The 20121-nt window shown below is 38.6% G+C and overlaps 2 protein-coding genes across 2 annotated transcripts; both read right to left on the bottom strand.

The window, feature by feature from the left end:
- Positions 1–1266: 1266 nt before the first annotated feature.
- adpgk2 (ADP-dependent glucokinase 2) lies at positions 1267–10144 on the bottom strand. Its single transcript, XM_053316926.1, has 7 exons — positions 9912–10144; positions 8084–8243; positions 6206–6396; positions 5970–6066; positions 5636–5772; positions 4940–5076; positions 1267–4006 (listed from the first exon to the last, which is right to left on the bottom strand). The coding sequence occupies exons 1-7, from the start codon at positions 10105–10107 to the stop codon at positions 3455–3457; spliced, it is 1470 nt and encodes a 489-aa protein (XP_053172901.1). The 5' UTR covers positions 10108–10144; the 3' UTR covers positions 1267–3454.
- A 1727-nt stretch (positions 10145–11871) lies between these two features.
- On the bottom strand, positions 11872–19551 carry ctsba (cathepsin Ba). The gene is made up of 11 exons (XM_053316965.1): positions 19416–19551; positions 16071–16197; positions 15851–15936; positions 15455–15569; positions 15034–15149; positions 14660–14745; positions 14426–14572; positions 13996–14112; positions 13617–13745; positions 12760–12840; positions 11872–12125 (listed from the first exon to the last, which is right to left on the bottom strand). The coding sequence occupies exons 2-10, from the start codon at positions 16191–16193 to the stop codon at positions 12767–12769; spliced, it is 993 nt and encodes a 330-aa protein (XP_053172940.1). The 5' UTR covers positions 16194–16197; positions 19416–19551; the 3' UTR covers positions 11872–12125; positions 12760–12766.
- Between the last annotated feature and the right edge of the window lie 570 nt (positions 19552–20121).

Below are 20121 nucleotides of genomic sequence, written 5' to 3'. Positions count from 1 at the left end.
AAGATCCTGTAAGTCATTATAATGAGAAACTATCTCAAAATAATGACTTAGTATCTCAAAATAATGAGAAACTATATCTTAATCATGAGAAACTATCTCATAATAATGACTTAGTATCTCAAAATAATGAGAAACTAAGTCATTATTATGAGATAGTTTCTAATAAAATAATTTCCGTGTGTTATAAGATGACTGCCTTCCTTTTGATAAATTTGGTTTGGTCTGGATGTATTATGAAGGGAATGACTTTTTCAATGCTGTTTGACAGTGCCTTGCTTATGTTTTTAATGTCTGTGTTAATTAGTGAGAGAGGTCGGTAACTAGATAGGTGAGTAGGATCTTTGTCAGGTTTTAAAAGCAGGGTAATTATGGCTGTATTCATCGTTGGAGGTATACTGTTGGTTATGAGGAATTCATCAACCATTCTGAGAAAAAGGGGTGAGATGGTGGTCTTAAAATAACTTCTTACTATCTCTGCAGTACAGCAGCTGCAGTGGAATTTTAAATGCATGTTTTTACATAGGACATGTTCATTTCTAACCCTGTCTATTGCTAATATGACAGAGAAAAACCCAACAGAGACACTTTCTGATGTCACCTATTAATCCACTGTAGTTATGTTCAGGGTTTGTTTGTCGAGTATATGACAACATTGACAAATAGCAACTTCATGTTCAGTAAAACTGGACTTCTTCTAAGTCTTAAAGCTAATTTCTTACCCATGCTGTAAGTACAATATCAGATATAAGGTTTTCAGAGACAGCAATATTATTCACTCCTGCAAATACAGAAGACATAGAGTGTTTAAACCAAAGTCTTTGTGTAATTTAAGACACAATTCCTCCTGTGCAGTAATATCAAAAAGGTAAGAGGAATCTGGACATTAAAATATAATTTGGTAGCAAAATAAACAGGAGGTAATTTGGTTACTCATTTGACTGGGTTATATACTAGGCGTTGTGTACCAGTACACAAGCAGGAACCATAAACACAAGGAGTATCCCCTTCATGAAATGAAATGTGTAGGAAATGTATCAGGAAGGAAAGAACCATGAGTTATGATGAAACTATGAAGTGACAGCAATTATCACAGGCCTCAGGTTTAGAAGAATCACTGAGCTTGATGGATGGCAGTGTTGTGACAAATCTAGAGCTTATTTGTCCAAAGTACTTGTTTAAGGAAATGAAGTGTCAGCTATTAAGGGCATTAACCTTAACTATTGTTAATAAATGAGCCCCGTATCATAAAAGAAACAGACAAAGCAATGACTGCTTAGCATTTTATCGGAAGTGATTCTGCATTGAATAGTTAACATGCATGAAAGTTACACAGCTTTGGAACATGAATGACAGCACTTATCTAGCATTTAGATAAGTTATGATATGGTGGTAAATGCAAACTTTAGATCTGAGTGTGAATGCATGCTGAAGTTCTGCTTTAAACATTTCACAGTAAAAACACAACCCGTTACTCTTGGCTTCCAATCACTGTGCAAGAAGAGGACATCAGAAAATAAAAACAAAAGCCTACAGTAATAGAAAAAGTCTGTATTAAACATTCCCTTTTCACTAAACACCAAAAGTCAGACAGACAGAATAAGGCTCATTTACCTTCAGCATAATCAAACAGCATCAAATCAGTCGATACAAGGAAAACATTTAAAAACGACTCATTTACTTTTCATATCCTCTCTTGACCTCATACTTGTTGCATTGTAACAAAAATAAATGTGTTCCTCTCTGAAAATGTGATTTTCTGTTTGAGAAGCAATTTTTAACAAAAGTAATGAACATTTTGTAAGCAAGGAAAAAAAACTTCATATTGAGTGTATTTATAGTGAGCATACTTCATTGGGAATGGTGAAAACAGCTGACAATGAATGTGTAATGGAATGTTTGATTTAGTCCAGTCTCTGTGTAGTAAATAGTTTTAAACTGACAACCCTGAAAAGAGTGAGATGGTTGTGTGATAATGGCCATTCAGAGGGAAGGCCCAGGTTTAAATTCTACATTATCTTTATTTTAAATTGCAATTGAGAACATAGTGGCTTTGTGATTGATGTCACTGACTACCAGTAGAGATCGAACAATCAGCAGTATGTGGGTTTTTATTATTGATGGATATTGAAGGGAGAAAAATATCTGGTCTCTGATGCGACTATAAATGAGATGAAGACTAAACATGGAAAATGTAAATTCAGTGTGTTCCACTATGCCACAGAATGAAAGATAGATATGAGACACATTAAACTATAAACTAGATGTTCCACTATATTGTATGAGTGTGGAAACCAGCTGCCAATCACTTCTACCTTTCAGCAGGAGCAGTCTGGAGATCTCCACACTGGTAATTTGGTCCTTAAAAAGCCATAAATAAACATGAGATGAGGACAAGGAAGAAATATGACAGACAACAGAAAAGTATGATGAATGGAAATGGGAAGAAGAAGAAAAAATGACAATGGAGGTAGAGAGGACATTTGTGACATCATATCCAGCTACCAAAAGTGGTCTCATAAAACTTTTCTTTTTGCATTATTGCACTGCAACTGACACACAGGAATGACAATATTAAAACAGATCAAACACACCCAAACCTGCATGTAAAATTTTCACATATACTGGGAAGAATGGTAGGTGATCACAAGCGTTCTACTTTAAATCTTTCTTCACCTTTGTGATAAGACAGCAGATGGGATGAGGCAGGATGGAGCCTTCTCATTATAAAGGACTCAGACCTTCATGACAGGATCTGTCTGAAACTAAATTTGTAATAGTCAGTATGAGTTTACAGTTTAGTGGAGCCATAGGTTTAATGATCCTTGTTTCATCACAGATCATTTTAGTATACTTTTCTAAACTTTGTGTTTTAACCAACCCCGTGTCTGTAAGACTTTGTCCAAACCTCATCCCTCCTTATCACATCCCTACTGAAGGCCGAGTCTTTTAAGGCCTTAGAGAAATAGAGAACAGGTGACCATCACTGCCATCATTAGAGTCAGGTGATGGGCTACAATGGTTTGTCAAAGATAAAAGCATGATATTGAATAAAACGTAGGACAGAAGAGGACAGTGTCGGCTCAAAGTTTTGGTTCTAAAACCAAATAAACTGGATGCTAAAGGATTTTGCACTCTGGCAAAGAAAGTGTAATTACATATTCTTGTATGTTCACAGACATACTGAGCCTGTAAATTAAAAAAATCTGGTGGTCTAACCTGATGACCAAACCACTTTACCCCATCATCTGACTCCTATGAATGATAATCAGTTTTCCTCATGGTCCATCTTGGCTGTGAGCTGCAAGAGTGATGGCATTAGTCAGATACTCACAGTCATTACCTGTGTGTGCCATGATGGCTATTTTGCATCAGACCTAGATCAAGTTTCCAGAGTTGTTTGCCAACATCTAGTTAGCACTACACACAGACAGACCATTATAGTTTCCTTCCTTCTCTATATCTGCAGCACCAGGCCAGCAGCTGAGATGTTGTCTCCTCCACCTGCAGTTTGGTAAACCTCAGTGCACACCAGCACAGGAGCCACGCAGATTTCGTAGTCCTCCTCATCCCAGCAGCTGACGGGCCTGGTCTCCTGCAGGGGGATACGCTGGCTGCCCTCCTGACGACTCACAGAGAACGAGTCGTCCATGATAAGCCTCGCCTTGTTGGGATCAATGTCATTAGAGCCACAGACATGGCGGTTAGCTGTGAGGGAGGCCTTGGCAGTGGCTGACATTGTGTTCTTCCACTGGGAGCCACGTGTCACGATCATGGCCTGAAAGGCCAGTGTGTGGACATGGAGCCTGGTTAGGGGCTTAGCCTTAGTGCTGTCATTTTCTGCACTGGCATCCTTGTAGCGCTGGTTGATAATGCGATAAACCTCTCTCATCTGGTCCAGGACGGTAGCTACACGGGGGTTTGGGTCAGACAAAACTGTGATGTTGGAGCCTTTAAGTAGACTGAGCAGGTTGGGAAGTTCCTGTTCATTCATTCCTAGAGAGTCCGCCTGGGAGAAAGCAGAATCAGGATGAGTCACCTGCAGTCCTCTGTACGGTGCATCTTGAAACAAGACTAGTGGCTCATTTACAGCTGGTATTAGCATGTAACTGGTATCTGGTATCTGGATGGTACCAATCACATGCCAATGACATCTGACACATTATATTTAGACCTGGTATTAAAATGTGTTTTAGTTTTCTCATTTGTGTTGACGCCATGATCAATCTCCATATTAACTAGGTGGAGCTGGCAGACTTGTAAACAAACAATGTCTTTTTCCTTATTTACATAATATATCCAGATACAGATCACACTTTAATGCCAGGTGTAAATACATCCACACTCACAGCTTTGTGAGGCTGTGCTTGTGTACAGTGCTTTAAGCTAAATGCTAACATCTGCTTACATGATTAAAATTTATCCTGAGCAGGGCATGAATGTGTGCACTACACTTAATAATTGTTAGTAACTATTAATAAAATGGGCCAGAACATATTCCTCCAATTGTTTCACAGTTCTGTTTTCTCACTGCAGTTTACAACAAGCAAGACAAAAATCAAACTTTCAACTACCCTTAACCCACTACTACAGTAACTAGTAGTACACTACACACACCCTGATATAGCAACACATGGATTCAAAATAGATGTAAATACACAGGAGGGGAAATTTAACTACATAAATCTAGTTTCAAACTACCTGGTATTCTTTTCCAGACATTTTGTACCTTTCCAGACTACCTCTCTCCATATTCATTGATAAATATAAGTTATAATAGAATAGTTTTTTGTGATTGTACAGCTATACAACTGAATTTCTGCAACACTGCCATATAGTTATAATACGTTTTTCACACCTATGATTTGTAATCATTCAACTCAGTCTGAGTAACTGATTATGTAAATTACTGTTATTGATTTAATTGTTTGGTCATACATACATGGGGGATAACATAATGAAGCAGGTCTTCCATTATGCTCTCTTCTACAAAACTGGCCATCTCAAAATGGATGCCAATTGTGGGAGATGTGGAGGTGAGCAGGTCAGCCAGGCGGGAGAGGAGCGCATCACGCTCACCTGCAATTATGACAAGGCGATAAGGAGTGAGGCTGGGTGTGACAGACAAAAAGGGTCGAGAAGGTAAGATATCACAAGAAGACAAATGCCAGAAGAGGAATGGAGGAAACAAATGAAAAGACTGAATAACAGTAACAGAACCAACCAAGTTATAATCACCCATTACAAAAAAATATATATATAATCACTCAAACAGAGTGACGTTCTTTCAAAAATCAAACCACTTTTTCTTTTTTGTTCTATCTAAAATGTGGCCAAAGTCATGTCAAATTCAACACCTGACTAATACCTGCTAGATTGATTGGCTGCTGGTGACAATGTCACTTTCTATCTGACTGAATGAATCAGTCTAACATGGTGAGCTCAGCATAGCATATTTTTATATGAACAATTATCAAAATAATATAAAGTATAAGTACAAATATATCAGGCCTACTCTGTAGATTCTGTTATTTGGGTGTGATTTAAAAACTTTGAATATATCCCAATTTGTGCAACACAACTGAAACTAATACTCGATGTTCCAACAAATGAAACAGCTTCACCAATTTCCTTTTACCTGAGTGGAAAGGGAAGTTGTCCATCATTTGCAGTCCGCCCACCACCAGCAGATCTGGGTCAAAGTCTTTGAGCTTCTTTGCAAATTCCTCCATGGAGGCCAGGTAGGGGTTATGGTCATCACTGTGGATGATATACCTGAAGACCACATAAATTCATGTAAGGCACAGTTACCTCTAAATATCTTAGCCTTAGAACACATCACAGCTCTTTTATTCACAATATTCACTAAATTCAGAGTACTGGAATACTGTGAAATATGTTACATGCTCAAATATAAGTAGCTTTCAATTTGTGGTTCCTCAAGGTTCTCCAAACCTCCACCGAACACATACCTGTTGGCTCGATGTGAGGTATAGCGCCCCCAGCAGGCACCAGATGGATACTCCAGGATGAGATGAATGTCTGGCTCCTCTACTGTGTTACCAGCCACTGGAGAGACAGATGGAGGTGATGTAGGGAGAATGGAGATGGAAATTACAGGGTTTGTTAAAAGAGAGTTAGAGAGAGAGCACAGAAGAAAAAGAAAAAAAGTGTGTGTGTGTGTGTGTGTGTGTGTGTGTGTGTGTACCTGTGATGTGCTGGGACAGGACATCTGTAAAGTCAGGGCTGAAGCTTCCCCCTAGCAACACATCACAACCCTCAATTGCCATGCGGCCAGCCATTACTGGGGCATTTCCACCTACCGACCATCTGTTTCCAGGTAAATCACGGGATGCTTCAACCAGCTCACTAAAGAGGGTGTCATTTAGCATAAACCGCCTGCAAGAGAAAAAAGGAAAATACAATTAAACTGAAAGACAAGAACTTGAGAGTAGTCACATCATTTTCTATAAACACCTGTTTTCATTTGTGTTATCACATCCCAATTATTTTATGGAGCTTGTAAAACACTTTGAATTGCCATTTAAACCTGAAAAACTTGTTGATGTGATCCATTCGCAAATGTCAATTTGTTCCAAAACTACTATGAAACAGGGCGTTCAAAACATCTGAATGCATTTTCATAAGAAGTGTGTTTCTTTTCAAAATGTTACTACAGCTACTACTGTGAAAGTTTGTCTTCTACCAACAGGACTGATGTGTTTTATACCATTATGTTCTGTGGAGAAGCTCTGTTAGGAAAAACACACGTGACGTATATCAAATATATTTAAACTTTAGACAAAAGAAAAAGACATGTACACTAAATAAGTAGAGGTGCTACTGGACATGGAGTGGATGCAAAAGCTAAAGACACTTGAGAAAGCAAAAGAAATCCCAGTGTGAGATAAGTGGGGAAAAAAAGACAACATAAACGCTTTTATTCTACTCAGGCAGTGCAGGAGATTCAGGTTGTGGCACCACTTGTTGCTATGAGACTCCTGAAAAACAATTTGAACACTGACACCCTTCTGATAAAAGCATAAATATTTTAACTTCAAAGTCTATCATTCTGAGTGCTCAAAGTGACACCATCATGTATAAATAGCAAGAAAAAAAGGCAGTGTTGTGAAAGAAGGTTTGAGGCCTGTGGTGTACCAGACTATTCTACAGACAGCAGTATGTGTGAGATTAGCCTGGGCAGCTGAACATTAGCATCCTGCAGATTATGGTTATTTTTAACTCATCTCTTTATGCTCATCTGTATGTCACACACCATCTCTCTTTCTGGAACTGAATGTGTAAAACTGATTTTAAACTGCAGAAAAAACTGTGGTATAAATTGAAGAGAAACAACACACTGGGCAACTTATGATTAAGATATTTCATTTTGTAAAATTACAATAAAATAGTGTAATCAGACTTTATCTACACAACTTTGTCATTTGATGGATGTTCTCCATTTTCAATTGTAAATTAAACAAAATAAGGCAAGTAAAATAACTCTTTATGATGGAAAAAAAACATTTATTCACTGTCTCTCTCATACATTCCCTCGCCTTTTCTCTCTTTGTGAGCCTGTTGACTTTAGGTGTTAATGCCAGACAATGAACAAGGGCTCACAGGCGCCACAGCAACAACAAGCGACAGCAGTCACCAATGACAGAGAGGACAGGGTAGATGAGTTCAACTGTACAAATCTTAATCCCAAATACTTTAAAATGGCTGCCGTGACACTATCTAAATAACATAACTTGTTTTGGCACTTTTTATTGTATGCATGGATCTTAAAAATAAATCCATTTAACTACACAGAGGAATTTGAGCTTGTTTGTGAACGAACATGTGACGGCAGGAGGAGGACAATGAGTCAGGAGTACAGCAGCCTGAGGGGCTAAAATGATCTCAAGCCTCACAAAGATAATATCTTCTTGCCATTCCCCCTCCCTCCTGTCCACACACACACACACACACACACACACACATACACACACTCACTCACACTCTGACATCAGATGGATTAGAAGAATCACCTATAATGTCCTGACAAGATCAGACTGAGCATGTGTTCACTAATGTAACTTACTCTGCAGCAGCTCCCGGTGCAAAAAAGTAGGCAAAGCTCTCAGCCAGCTGCGCAGTGTTTTCTATGTAGTCATGATGAAGCGGCTGGTCTGTGGGGGGGAGGCCAATCTTATTAAGCAATGTTACGCCGTCAACTATCAGGTCCACACAACCTCCAAAACCTACAGTGACAAAGAGGGGCAGAAAAGAAAGACAAAGAGAAATAAATATGCAAAAAAATCAATGGACATCTAAGCATTATTGGTCAACAAGAGGGAGAAGATAACAAGAGATATCAGAGGTGGCCTGTTGGGAAAGGAACAGGATGATGGTTGTGAAACAGGAGGGCCTTTTGATCAAACCAAATGGTATAAACAAATCATGGAGAGAGGTAATGCCAGTGTGCAATTTTAGTAAATGGAGCAGAAGGAAATCCACCCAGCAGCTGTGCCTGGTGCTGCAACATTTGTCTGCCACCACGGTTGATCAAAAAATCTGACAGACTGATATAGTTTCAGCTGTTAACTCAGTGCAAGCAGTCAAAACATAATGACACATTAAGTAACACAGGACAGAGGCAAAACAACATATAAAATCAGAGCGGAGGAAAGCAGGCAACAACATGTTGTCATCATGTGGTTGGGAAACATTGTGTTATAACTCCAATTCATGGCCTGAAGCACCAAATAGCAATACATGAGCTTTAGATGTAAGTTTTTGACATATTATGTAACTAGGCTGACATGGGTTGTTAATAATGACTGATAATTACAATGTTTACAGGTCTGACTGCGTGGCTGTCAACAGGGTAAAGGTTGGACAGATATGGGGATCACTTCTGTTGTGTGTTTGTTACAAGGTTCGAAAGGACAAGATAGGATAAGATACCTATCTGAAGCATTTTGTTGTCTTCAGGTGCAGAATTCCACCCTTTAATATTACTAATGGCTTGATGCCCACTGTTGAGGCACTAGTCACTCAGGTGATATCACTCACAATAATGCTGTGCCTTTACTTAGTGGCACGGTGTGAAAGTGTGGAGTAGTCAAGAGTGTAGCTGTCTTAATACCAAACCTAAAACCAGAGGAACCTGAAAATGTCCACATATACATTCCTGAGCTGCCTCTACTAATTAGCCAGGTTTGAACTGAACATGTCACACATTAACTACTACTAGTTCTAGTGTTATTAGCCCCTAAATTCGTCCACATTCCCACTCATTCATTGGGCAAATTTTAGCACCAACTTGCCCATTTTTCTATGCACTTGTCATTGTTCCTCATCAGCTCAAACATAGCAGGCCTGGACTGTAGAGCTGCACAGAGAAGATGACATGTCTGTGTGGTGTCCAGTTGAATGATAGAGGAACAAATTGTGCCAGCTGGTCAGAAAAGATACTGAAAAACGATGACTGAGCACATCTAACAGGATCTAGCTTCTTTCACAGAGTCAGGTTTGGCTTCAGTATACAAAACCTGACATTAGATCTCCAAGCTGCTTTTCACTTGATCTGTCATTTTGTGATAAATCCTGATATTTTGAGCACTATCTGCAAGGCCTGTAGTTAATTTAAGATGAACACCTTTCCTTTGTTCCCTATTTTTAATGGCTTGCGAAAGTTTGTAATAAATTACATCATTATTAGCATTTTAAAGCCCCAGCACAGACAGTTGGCAGTTAAATGTTATTTATTTTATGTTTATAAAAGAGAACAATGAATGGCATTAACGTCAACCTACTTTAAATTAAACTTGAATATATCGCTAATTCAGTTTCCACTTGTAAAAATTATGAACCCATAGTCTACTCCTGAGATTAGGTTAGTCACTGTTAGCTAGGTTAGCACTTACCAACAGCTACTCTCGGTCTGGCGACGTCGTTCATGCCCACTTTGCGCTCCGCCCGCAGCAGAGAGGACAACACGGTGTCCAGCCTGTCGTCCAGGTCTCCATCCTGGGGTGACCGGAACCACACGGCCAAAAGAACCACAAGCAAGGACACAACGGGCCCATATTTCATCCACGAAACCCTGCCTCCCCCATCCATCGCTCGCTGGCTGTATGAGCTCTCTCAGCCTGCTCGACCAGTAGGAAGTCGGGCGTTGGGTGGTGTGTTTGTTTTGAGAGCCGGAGTGTCCCGGGTCTATTTTAATGGGCGGAATTATGTACTTTGGTTACTTATTCTATCCAATTTAATATTTTTAGACTTTTCAGTGTAGCATTTCATATATTTTTTCTGAAAAGGGCTTCCAATTTCGTATTTTGTTTTAGGTTACACACAGCTGTCCGAGTTATAGGTTTACAATAGGATCAGGGCGGTGTAGAAATGGAGCAAACAGCTTTCTACTACGAAGTGGGAGGGTTTGTTTACGCTGACAACAAAGCGGAAGTGTCGAAACAGAGCTAAGAGTGGTTTTTTCAAACATTTGAACTTTTTTAGCATTTTAAATGTCTCCCATTGTCACCGTATGGGTTTACTTGCTGCCATTGAAAACCACTTTGACTATAACCACTCATGTAATGATATGAAGTCAAACCGCTAGCACTTTTATTTGTTTTTTGCTCTCTGTGTGTGTTTAGTTATGTTTATTTGTTTATTCATTGATATTGAAAGGACTGATTCAAACAAAATAAGGATGAGAAACCACATTTTGGGTACAAGATACTCTTTGGCCTTTCCCCCCCTTTTCTATTATGGACTTAGAAAGGGTACCATATGTATAACTTGTAAACAAAGATTGTATACATATTTTATATTTCTATTCTCGCTGGTACATAAAGTACATATATTGTGTCACTGTACCTGAAGATGTATTGATACCTCTGACTAAAAAGAAAAAGAAAAAAGACTTGACGTGCTATACAAGTTAATTTCATGCCCATAGCACACCTTTATGTTGTGTTATTGACAGAGGTTAAGTGTTGATGTACACCTGAAAACCTTGTGGAAAATTAAATTAATTCAAAATGGTCAGAAAATAAAGAGTTCATTCATCAGCACAGATGGTCCAGGAAGCAGGTTTCTAGCTCATATGTAACAGAAATTGTGGTCACTTTGCTTAAAAATGAGTATTCATCAGTTAATCTAAAAAGCACTCAAATTCTTTTTTTTTAGAAGCAATGGAAACCTATAATAATAATAATAATAATAATAATAATAATAATAATATGTATCAGCTACCATGAGAAATGACTTTATTCACATCTTGACTCAGAGTTTCATGGTAAGTCAGTCACATCATGCTTGTGAGGTTTAAAATCAGTCACACATGAATTCGAAATTCTAGGATGCACGTTCAAGAGCAAAAACATACTGGGAACCAAAGTATTCAGATTTTTCAATTTTTTCAATTTTATTTCAGAACATAACAGCTATGTGACAATATTCTGGTCAATACAGGCAGACAAAAACACTCCATCTCATTTCCATTCATAACTTTTAAAAAATGTTACATTTCTCATCTAATACTCAACGCTTAAAAACACTAATAGGCACAAATTACAATGAGTAGATCCTAACATTGTGGACTGACATTGGTGGCACTGAGAAATAAAAATGGCAATCAATATAAAAGCTTTGATCATTTAAAATTAGACACATTCATATAAACTGACCTCCTCTGCTCAACCAGGCAGAGTCTTGTAAATGGTGTCAAATCACTTCCTGTGGCTGTATTGCTCTAAAAACAGCTCACACTTTTCAGCAGTGCAAAAAAATGGTGGTGGTGGTGGTGGTGGTGGTGGTGGGGGGGGGGGGTCAAAGGTCAAAATCACCTGAGATAAAATTAAATAATATACTTATGTGTTTTTTCTCCTGTGCAACCTTTAGACTGCCATACAGCAATGTGACATACAGTAGTTGCTATCATACTCAATCTGCTAAAACCACCTTCATGTAGAGGCTGCTCAAGTTTTTTCTGCCTGCCATCAAAAGAAAGCCACATGTCATGTGTGCCAGTGATCAGTGGAGTTGTAACTTTAGGGACTAAATGCAGTTAAAAAGGTGTTGAAGAATTCCTGTGTGTCGCCCTCTAGTGATTATGTAATGACACTTCTGCTCCGAACCTGCAAGACAAACGCAGACACATACTACAGGTCACAAGGGCTGAAACTAACACTTAATTGCTTTCTCAATTAACAGATTAGGTGTTTGGTCCAATCACCATTTCCCTAAGCACAAGGTGATGTCCTCAAATGTCTTGTTTTGTCCCAACCAGAACAGACCACATCACATTCAGTTTACTGTCAAAGAATACTAAAACTAAAAACAATTAACCTGTAGCAGCTCTTCTCACTTAGAATATATTTTACATATATGTTTAAATGTTAATCCCTTTTTATGTTATTTAGGATTACTTAATGTTTTTGACTGTTATGGACCACAACACCTAGTCATAGTCCTTGTATGTGCAAACCTATTTGCCAATAAACCTGATTGTGATCAATTCATGATCAAAATATTTGGCAATTAATTTAATAGCTGACAACAAATTGATTAATCATTGCAGCTCTACATGTAACATACAAACTATCAAACTTATGTTGAGGATTTTAGAAAGACAGAAGCCCATTAGAGCTGAAATGAGAAGCTACAGCAGTGGTACAGGGTCAACAGTCACTTGTGCACAAACATAAATCTATGCATTACATTAGAGAGGCTGAAACATTATATCCCCATGACATATTTTTGGTGTCTTACCTGGTTTTTATTTGGGAATGCCAGCCACAACTTCAGACTCAATACCACAGTGATCAGATCCACGCAGGATTTTAAAGTAACCTTAAGACCAGAAACAAACAAGAAGACAGTTCACACTTAAATTAGCCCAGTTTTAGCAAATGAAGAAAAAGGAAAAACAAACAGAAGCTCAGAGCCAAAACCAACAAACGGATGTTTGAAAGCATAAAATATCTGCATATCTTGAGTTTGACATTGAATGTTTCCATTTGTGTCTCATATTCTGGTTGGATATGACGTATAATAAGTACAAGGACTTTTAGAAAGCAACACATGATAGAACTATTTACAAGGATTGAAATAAAGTAGCAATACTACAAAGCAGAAATAGTATTATTCACCAAGATGAACTTATTTTGAAGAACATTTAATTTCAGATCTTTAAATAATTAATGTGGCAGCCTGTGCCAATTTTTAAAAAATATTGTAGCTGGAACTGGTCTCTTAAAATGTAAGAATGCATCTTGAGAGCACATTGTATATTTTGCTTGAAAATCTTAATCTTTAAAGTTTCATGTACTTGTCAGATGAACCTAAGTGAAATAAGATGTATGTATAAAATAACCCTGTAAAATATATATATGATAATGTGATGCAACTCAAATGATTCAACTATAGGATGATTTAAGTCTTCAGTTGGTGGTTTACACTATTATAAGTACAGCATTTCTAATATCCTGTTTCTCTCATTATGTATGTATGTATGTATGTATGTATGTATGTAAGTAAATAAGTGGTGGTGGGACTTTCGTTGTATGAATCTAAATTAAAAAGTAGTAAAAAAAAAAAAAAAAAAAAAAAAAAGTGTCTTTGCTCACCATTATCCCCCCAGTCGGTGTTCCAGGAGTTGGCGCAGAGCCAGTAGGGAACACCATCCTCCACCCCCCAGCCAAGCATCTTGATGGCGTGTCCACCCGCAGCAGACCCAGTCACATGCTGATACACACCTGGCGACAAGAAAAAAAAAAAAGGCAAAGAGCACAACAGAGAAGACAAAGAGGGGAGAGTCAGCATGTTGTGTAAAGAACATGAGTTCAAGTGCGTGAAGGAATGAGTTTTTTTTTTTTTTTTTTTTTTTTTTTTTTTTTTTTTAAAATGGAGTCACTGAGCAAGTTCAACAAACAGCTTTTATCCACAGGTTGTGAGCATACAAGAGTAAATACTATGTGTGTCTGTTAAAGGTGCATGTGTTCTTACCAGATTTGTACAGCAAAAAGTCTTCATAGACGATGAAGGCTCCCTCTACTGGGCCATTCTTGAATATCTCAGACTGAATCTGCTGTTCATCTGACAGAACGCTGTAGGACGTTTTACCTGCAACATACTTTAAGTTAAAACCCTGTGCTGTGTGCATGTTTACACAGTTGTGTTTATCATCATCATCATCATCATCATCATCATCATCAAGGTTGGTTATTTGGCATCACACCCAAATATAATATGAGTCAACTAAAGTGGGGAGCATATTTCCTGTAGAATCAGAGAGAGAACATAACAGATAATTTATTCTATAAAGTAAATACTGCTGAGCAAGCTAAGCTGTAGAGCTCGTGTGAACATACCTAAACCTTTATCTCTCCCAAACTCTTATTTTAGGAAGTCAAAATGATTCCCCTGCATTTCTTACCATAGTGCTTGTCCTCTTTGTAGCTGGGTGAGTATCCAGGTTCACACTTGGCGACGCAATCAGGTGTATTTCCACCCTCTCCAGTGCAGGGAGGTCTGCTACCGTTCACATGGTGCTCACAGGGGGCGATGGTGTAAGGTCGGCAACCTGTGGACGCAAAGAAGATGTAATGTAAGATGAATTGTAAAGGACACACATGCACATTGTAGGGCTTAAACACGTCACATCACTCACCAACATGGGAGTCATAGAGGCCTCCAGAGACCAGTCCCTCTTTGGTCCAGAAGTCCCAAGCAGCTGAGGGGTAGCCACCGTTACATCTAAGAAAGGAGAGGAAAAATGTAAATCGCAAATGTATCTGCCTTTGCATCATCACAGACAGTCTGCCTTTTTGTACTCTACATGTCATTAAGTATTTGTGCACATATTTAATACATTACATTTTTCTGCATGTTTTGAAAGCGTCATTCTCTCCTAAATACCAGATCATTATAACTTGTCAAACCTTCAACCCTGACAAAATCCTTTCCTTCTGAGCTGTAGCAACACTAGTGGGAGCATTTAAACAATAAAAATGTGGAAACTTTTCCCATGTTGCTGCGTCTCACCCCATGCCGCAACTGTCACAGCAGGTCAGCAGATCCTCGGAGGAAATCTCCACATTGACCTTGGCGTTGCTGTGGATACACACTCGGTCGGAGATGGCCTCTGCAGCACCGAAAGCCTATAATCAGAACCACCGAGGCACGCAACAAAAACACAAATAAAAACAATTAAAATCATAAAACAGGAAAAACCTTATCAACAGAAAAAAATGTCAGTAATCAGATTACTTTTTTCCCCCATGAAGGGTGTAGTGTACTGTACAGATTGCAAAACCCTTCATGGAAAAAACTGACTTGACTACTCACAATCTAAAATAATACAACAAAAATTCACCAGGCAACCTGTTCTTTCAGAAACTGTTAATTCTCAGTTCCAGTTAAATATGCTCCAATCTTTTGAACAATAACTTCTTTGGCTCCTTACCCAACAGGATCCACAGGATCCCTGGTCTCTGATCTCCTTCAGAGTGGGACAGTTGGGCCACTGCTCTCTTGAGTCAAATTCCTCCGGCAGCTTCATATCTCCAGCGTACTGAACCCTGCAGAAGAGAACACAGTGTATCAGAGTCAAGTATTACAATGTCCTACTGTAACTACATGTAAGTACACTTAATGTACTTTTGTATCTTATGGGTGAGCACATGGTGCAGCGTCTTGCTCAGAAACAACAAAGATGCTTCATTATTATTAATTAAACCCAATAAGCATCATTAATTATCATGACAAGCACAACATTGCAAAATATATGCTCTCACTGATGTGCTGTGTGTTTGCCCCTTCATGGTTTTACCCCCACAGACAGACTCCATGTGAGACTCACATGACTGGCAGTTTAGGTCCCTTCAGCATCGTACCGCAGAGTTTCCTGACATAACTGTAGTCCACATTATGGAAATTGTGACCAGCCTGCAGTGGAGGAGGTAGATTTAGGCAAAAACAATATTCAGCAAAAAAAAAAAAAAAAAACTCAAGTCGAAGGCAACAATTCGTAGGAGATCAGATAATGTACAATTCTTTATTTTTTTTTTAAACAAACTCACCTTCCAGGTAGTGTTGACCTTATTGATGTAGTTGACCATCTCACTGGACAGTGGATGCAGGTGGGGTCTGGCCAGGCTCACCGACAAGCTGGCAGCCAATAAGAGGAAGGCTGCACGCCACATTTTGCTTGAAAGACACAAAATGAGAGGCCAAGTTTATTAATTATTCACATTGAATGTTACATTTGTGACCTATGGTAATATTTCTGCCTACATTTCGATTCAGTGACTAAACCTAGGCATAAATGACTTCCTAACAAACACAGATTTTGTTCCCATTTAAGGCAAACCATGTATTTTAACTTCCCTAAACTATCAGAAGCTGAATGAATCATGCCATAGTTAAAGCATTTTTTTTAAATGCAGAACTTGACCATAGTTAACTGTATATGCAGGAAAAACTAAACTAAACTAAAACTCTACCATGAAGAGTTTGTCATCAAGAAAATATTTCAATACTGTGCTTAAACACAAGTTTTCCCACTCACATACTCTCCTGAAAAGATAAAATAAGTGTTCACAGCTGACTAGACAGCATCACTCTTGTCGCAGCTACAAGTGGAACATACAGTGCACACAGAGAGCGGAGAAAACTGCTTAGACTCAGTCATGCTGGTCAGCAACCTTTCCAGTGCTTAAACATGCTGCGTGAGCACACATGATAACTGCCTGAAACTCATTCCTTAGCACAAGAAAAAAGGACTTAAGATACACTGTGCATTTTCTTTTGTAAAAGACTAAGTTTCAAGTTTTCCAATTGAAAGCAGTTCTCCCTCCAACAGTATTCAGAAAGCACATCATCAGAGGTGAAATGCACAAGTGAAGCGTGAGTTGAGTTCCAGGCAAACATCCATTAAAGATCATAATGTAGCCTCTTAAATTGAAGCAATGGGTGTGCTCAGGATAAAAAGGATGGTCCAGTCAGATCAATACCAGTGCAGACACTGCGCTCTTCTTTAAAGCTGATGGAATAATCCAACATGCCACTTCAAACCCTGACAACCCAAAAGATTACAAACAACAAATTACTTTTTAGCAATCTGTCCCAAGCAAGATCAACCAAAAGTCATGTTACCACCAGTGGTGGTGTGGTTAGGTGCGTGACTCAGCACACCTGTGTAGTCATGTCAGGTTTCTATTACAGAAAAAAACAGAAGAGAATCTAGCGAAAACATCTTGGTTCTGTCTGAGAGGCAGAAAATATGAATGTCAGTGAAACCGATTTGACATCACATGATTGAGGCTATGGGATTAGCATCAGCAAAAAGTCCAAAGAGGGAAGTGTAAAAAAAAAAAAAAATTCCTTCACATAACATCTGCTTCCTTAAGAAGTGACAGTTAACATAATCCACTCAGTCATCTTCCTTTATCTAACAGTAGAGCAACATAGAATTAAAACACTAGTGACCTCATTGGCTTGTTATTGATGTGATGTGATGTATATTGTTCAGGATATTAACTATAGGCAAAATATGTAATATCATTTTGGGGCACCAGAGGACTGAAATCAAGTTTGAAAGACACCTTTTTGTGAAGTTTTAAGAGAAGTGGTCCAGTCATTTTTGTAGCTGACAATGATTTGGGTGTGATTTAGGGAAGTGAACCAGCAGCATGCTGACCTGCACAGCCTCAAACAATCAAAACTACGTCAGTTACTTCAAAAACAGCTCTCATTACAGGAATAAGAGAGGTTGCTGCATTAACCCGCTGAGTCATCCTGCAGGGGTGTGATCTCACCACACTGTCAAGAGTCTCAAGAAAAAAAGCCCCGTATGACTGATGCTAACCAGTGGTGTTTGAAAAACCCAAAAGGTCAAGAGGGGTTGCGAGATGTTCCCCCCAGTGTGGAAAGTGTATCATCAAGAAACGGGTGCATAAGCGCCTAAAGCCACAGAGGAAGAACAGGTTTTGTTTACTCACCAGCTCCCATACAGGTCTGAACCAGTGACCAACACACAACCTCCTTTGGACTTTTTTACTACTTTATCCTCTCACCATATTCTTTTATTGTGGTCATTTAGAGGTACACTAAACATGATGCAACAGTATTAATAGGTGCCTATAAAGAGAAAGTATGTTTACCCTTTTAATGTAAAAACTTCTCTAGGTGGAACAAAACAATATTCTGTATACCATTTAATGATCTGGAAATAATGTCAAGACACAGGATTTTTATGAAGCTCTCCATCCGCAAACATATAATATAATTGTTCTTCAGTGCTTTCTTCTTGGCTGCACATGAACAAGGTAACATATTGTCTGATAAGCTGTTATCAGTCTGTTCCGTTAATCTACTAACACAACTTGATTTCCTCATTCTTTGTTACCATGCAGAAGGCCTAAAAGATCTGAGGCCTAAAACAACCCTGTTTTCTTTGTGCTTGCAAATGTGAAAACATGCATTGGTGAGAACATTTCTGAAGTGTGATTCTATGTAATTTCCCACTGCTGTGTCATACATGTTTATCACAGATGGAAACAAGTCTGAACACTTCTCTTTTGTTTAGTTATGAAGCTGAGCACGAAATGGTTGCTTCAACCTCCCCTATAAACCCTGCTTTCACTTTCATTGTGCATGACTGTTCAGTATCATGTTTCATGCTCATTTTAACTTACCGTATTAAATTAATTCCCCTCCCGTTAACTGAGATGATGCCAGATACCACATTTCATTAATCACATTAAAAGTGTCAAATCTAGTTAAATAAAGGTGTTTGATGCCTGCACGTTCACCGCACCTGCTGCATGAATGTTCATCTTATCAGTCTGAGCGTGATGAAGCAAAACTGGGTCACAGCAACACACACCCAGAAAAATAACGACCATCATTGACGTTATAAAGACAGTCTGAAGACCTGAGGCTGATTTATGGTAGTCCGTGAGACACTTAGTGTTAGACTCAGAAATTGAGGACGTTTTCTCATTATGTTTCCGTATTTACGCTAGCTAAACTAATTAAACAAGTACGTTATTCTAAAGTTGTAGTTAAATTAATTCATTAAGGACGTTATCTAAAGTTATAGAGTGAAATATCAATTAGGACGTCCGGTGAAAGCTATCTCCATGGAGACGGTAGTGGGCGACAGCTGTTTCTGTTGAAAATACGTCATTTCTGACGAGCGACCCTTACCAAAAGTGTTGAGCGATATAAACTGACTTCTGCATAAAATGAGGCGATATCACTCCAAAATATTGACTGAACGTATAGTTGAAGGTGTGGTTTTTCAAGTAACCGATTTAACGCTGGCTAACTGCTAACTCACCGTGTAAACAACAACATGATACAAGGCGTCCAAAACTGCGCACAAAGACACGAACAAAGAAACAACAAAATGAGTTAGTTACCTGTAGCTAGTTTGACAGCTGTTGGTGTGAAATTAATTACTTCTTCAGCTCCAGGTACCCCCCTCTTTGACTGTCAGTCACAGGACAAAACAAAACTGACTATGGGTATGGTCCGCCTCTGCCATTTATCCCTGAAACCACGTGAAGCAGTCACATGAATGCAGCTCATGTGATCATCAACGCCAGAAGCTCATGTCACTCTTCCTTTTTTCACTCTGGTCTGCGGGTTTGGTCGTGTGAACGTTGTGAATGTGTTAGTACCACACAGTCTATGGTTAGTAGACACAAAAAAAACACAAATCTGAATATATAACTGGCAAAAAAAACAGACTTATTCCATATTGCTGGGGTGCCATACTTAAACATGACCGATAGGTGGTAATAAAGCTCACTCTTTTCATGTCATTCTGTAAAACTACTACTACTACTACTACTACTACTACTAATAAAAGTAATAATAATAATACAATACAACAACAATGATAATAATAATTAATAAATAATAATGATAATAATAGCATCTGTAACTTTGGTTCAAGGATCACTCAGGATTCTCTTTCTGACTTCTTGATTGTAACATTTTGGAGGGTTGCTTTTCAAATGAGAACAGGGTAAAGAACAATAAACTTTTTATTTTGGGTACATCATTTTCGTGCACAGAAATGTGGGCCTCTGGTAAGAGGTTCAACACAGTCAGACACTTTAC

The sequence above is a fragment of the Scomber japonicus genome, chromosome 1 (genome assembly GCF_027409825.1).
Source record: "Scomber japonicus isolate fScoJap1 chromosome 1, fScoJap1.pri, whole genome shotgun sequence".
Classification (NCBI taxonomy): Eukaryota; Metazoa; Chordata; class Actinopteri; order Scombriformes; family Scombridae; genus Scomber; species Scomber japonicus.
This window is presented reverse-complemented; position numbering and strand designations above follow the sequence as displayed.

Excerpts from the sequence above, each read along its gene's own strand:
- adpgk2 (XM_053316926.1), bottom strand. The coding sequence starts at position 10,107 with ATGGATGGGGGAGGCAGGGTTTCGTGGATGAAATATGGGCCCGTTGTG. Across the intron at positions 8,244-9,911 it reads CAGACCGAGAGTAGCTGTTG|GTTTTGGAGGTTGTGTGGAC; the intron begins GTAAGTGCTAAC and ends TTGTCACTGTAG. Across the intron at positions 6,397-8,083 it reads GCACCGGGAGCTGCTGCAGA|GCGGTTTATGCTAAATGACA; the intron begins GTAAGTTACATT and ends TTTCTCTTGCAG.
- ctsba (XM_053316965.1), bottom strand. The coding sequence starts at position 16,193 with ATGTGGCGTGCAGCCTTCCTCTTATTGGCTGCCAGCTTGTCGGTGAGC. Across the intron at positions 15,570-15,850 it reads GGACCTAAACTGCCAGTCAT|GGTTCAGTACGCTGGAGATA; the intron begins GTGAGTCTCACA and ends TCTCTTCTGCAG. Across the intron at positions 14,573-14,659 it reads CCTCTATGACTCCCATGTTG|GTTGCCGACCTTACACCATC; the intron begins GTGAGTGATGTG and ends TTGCGTCCACAG.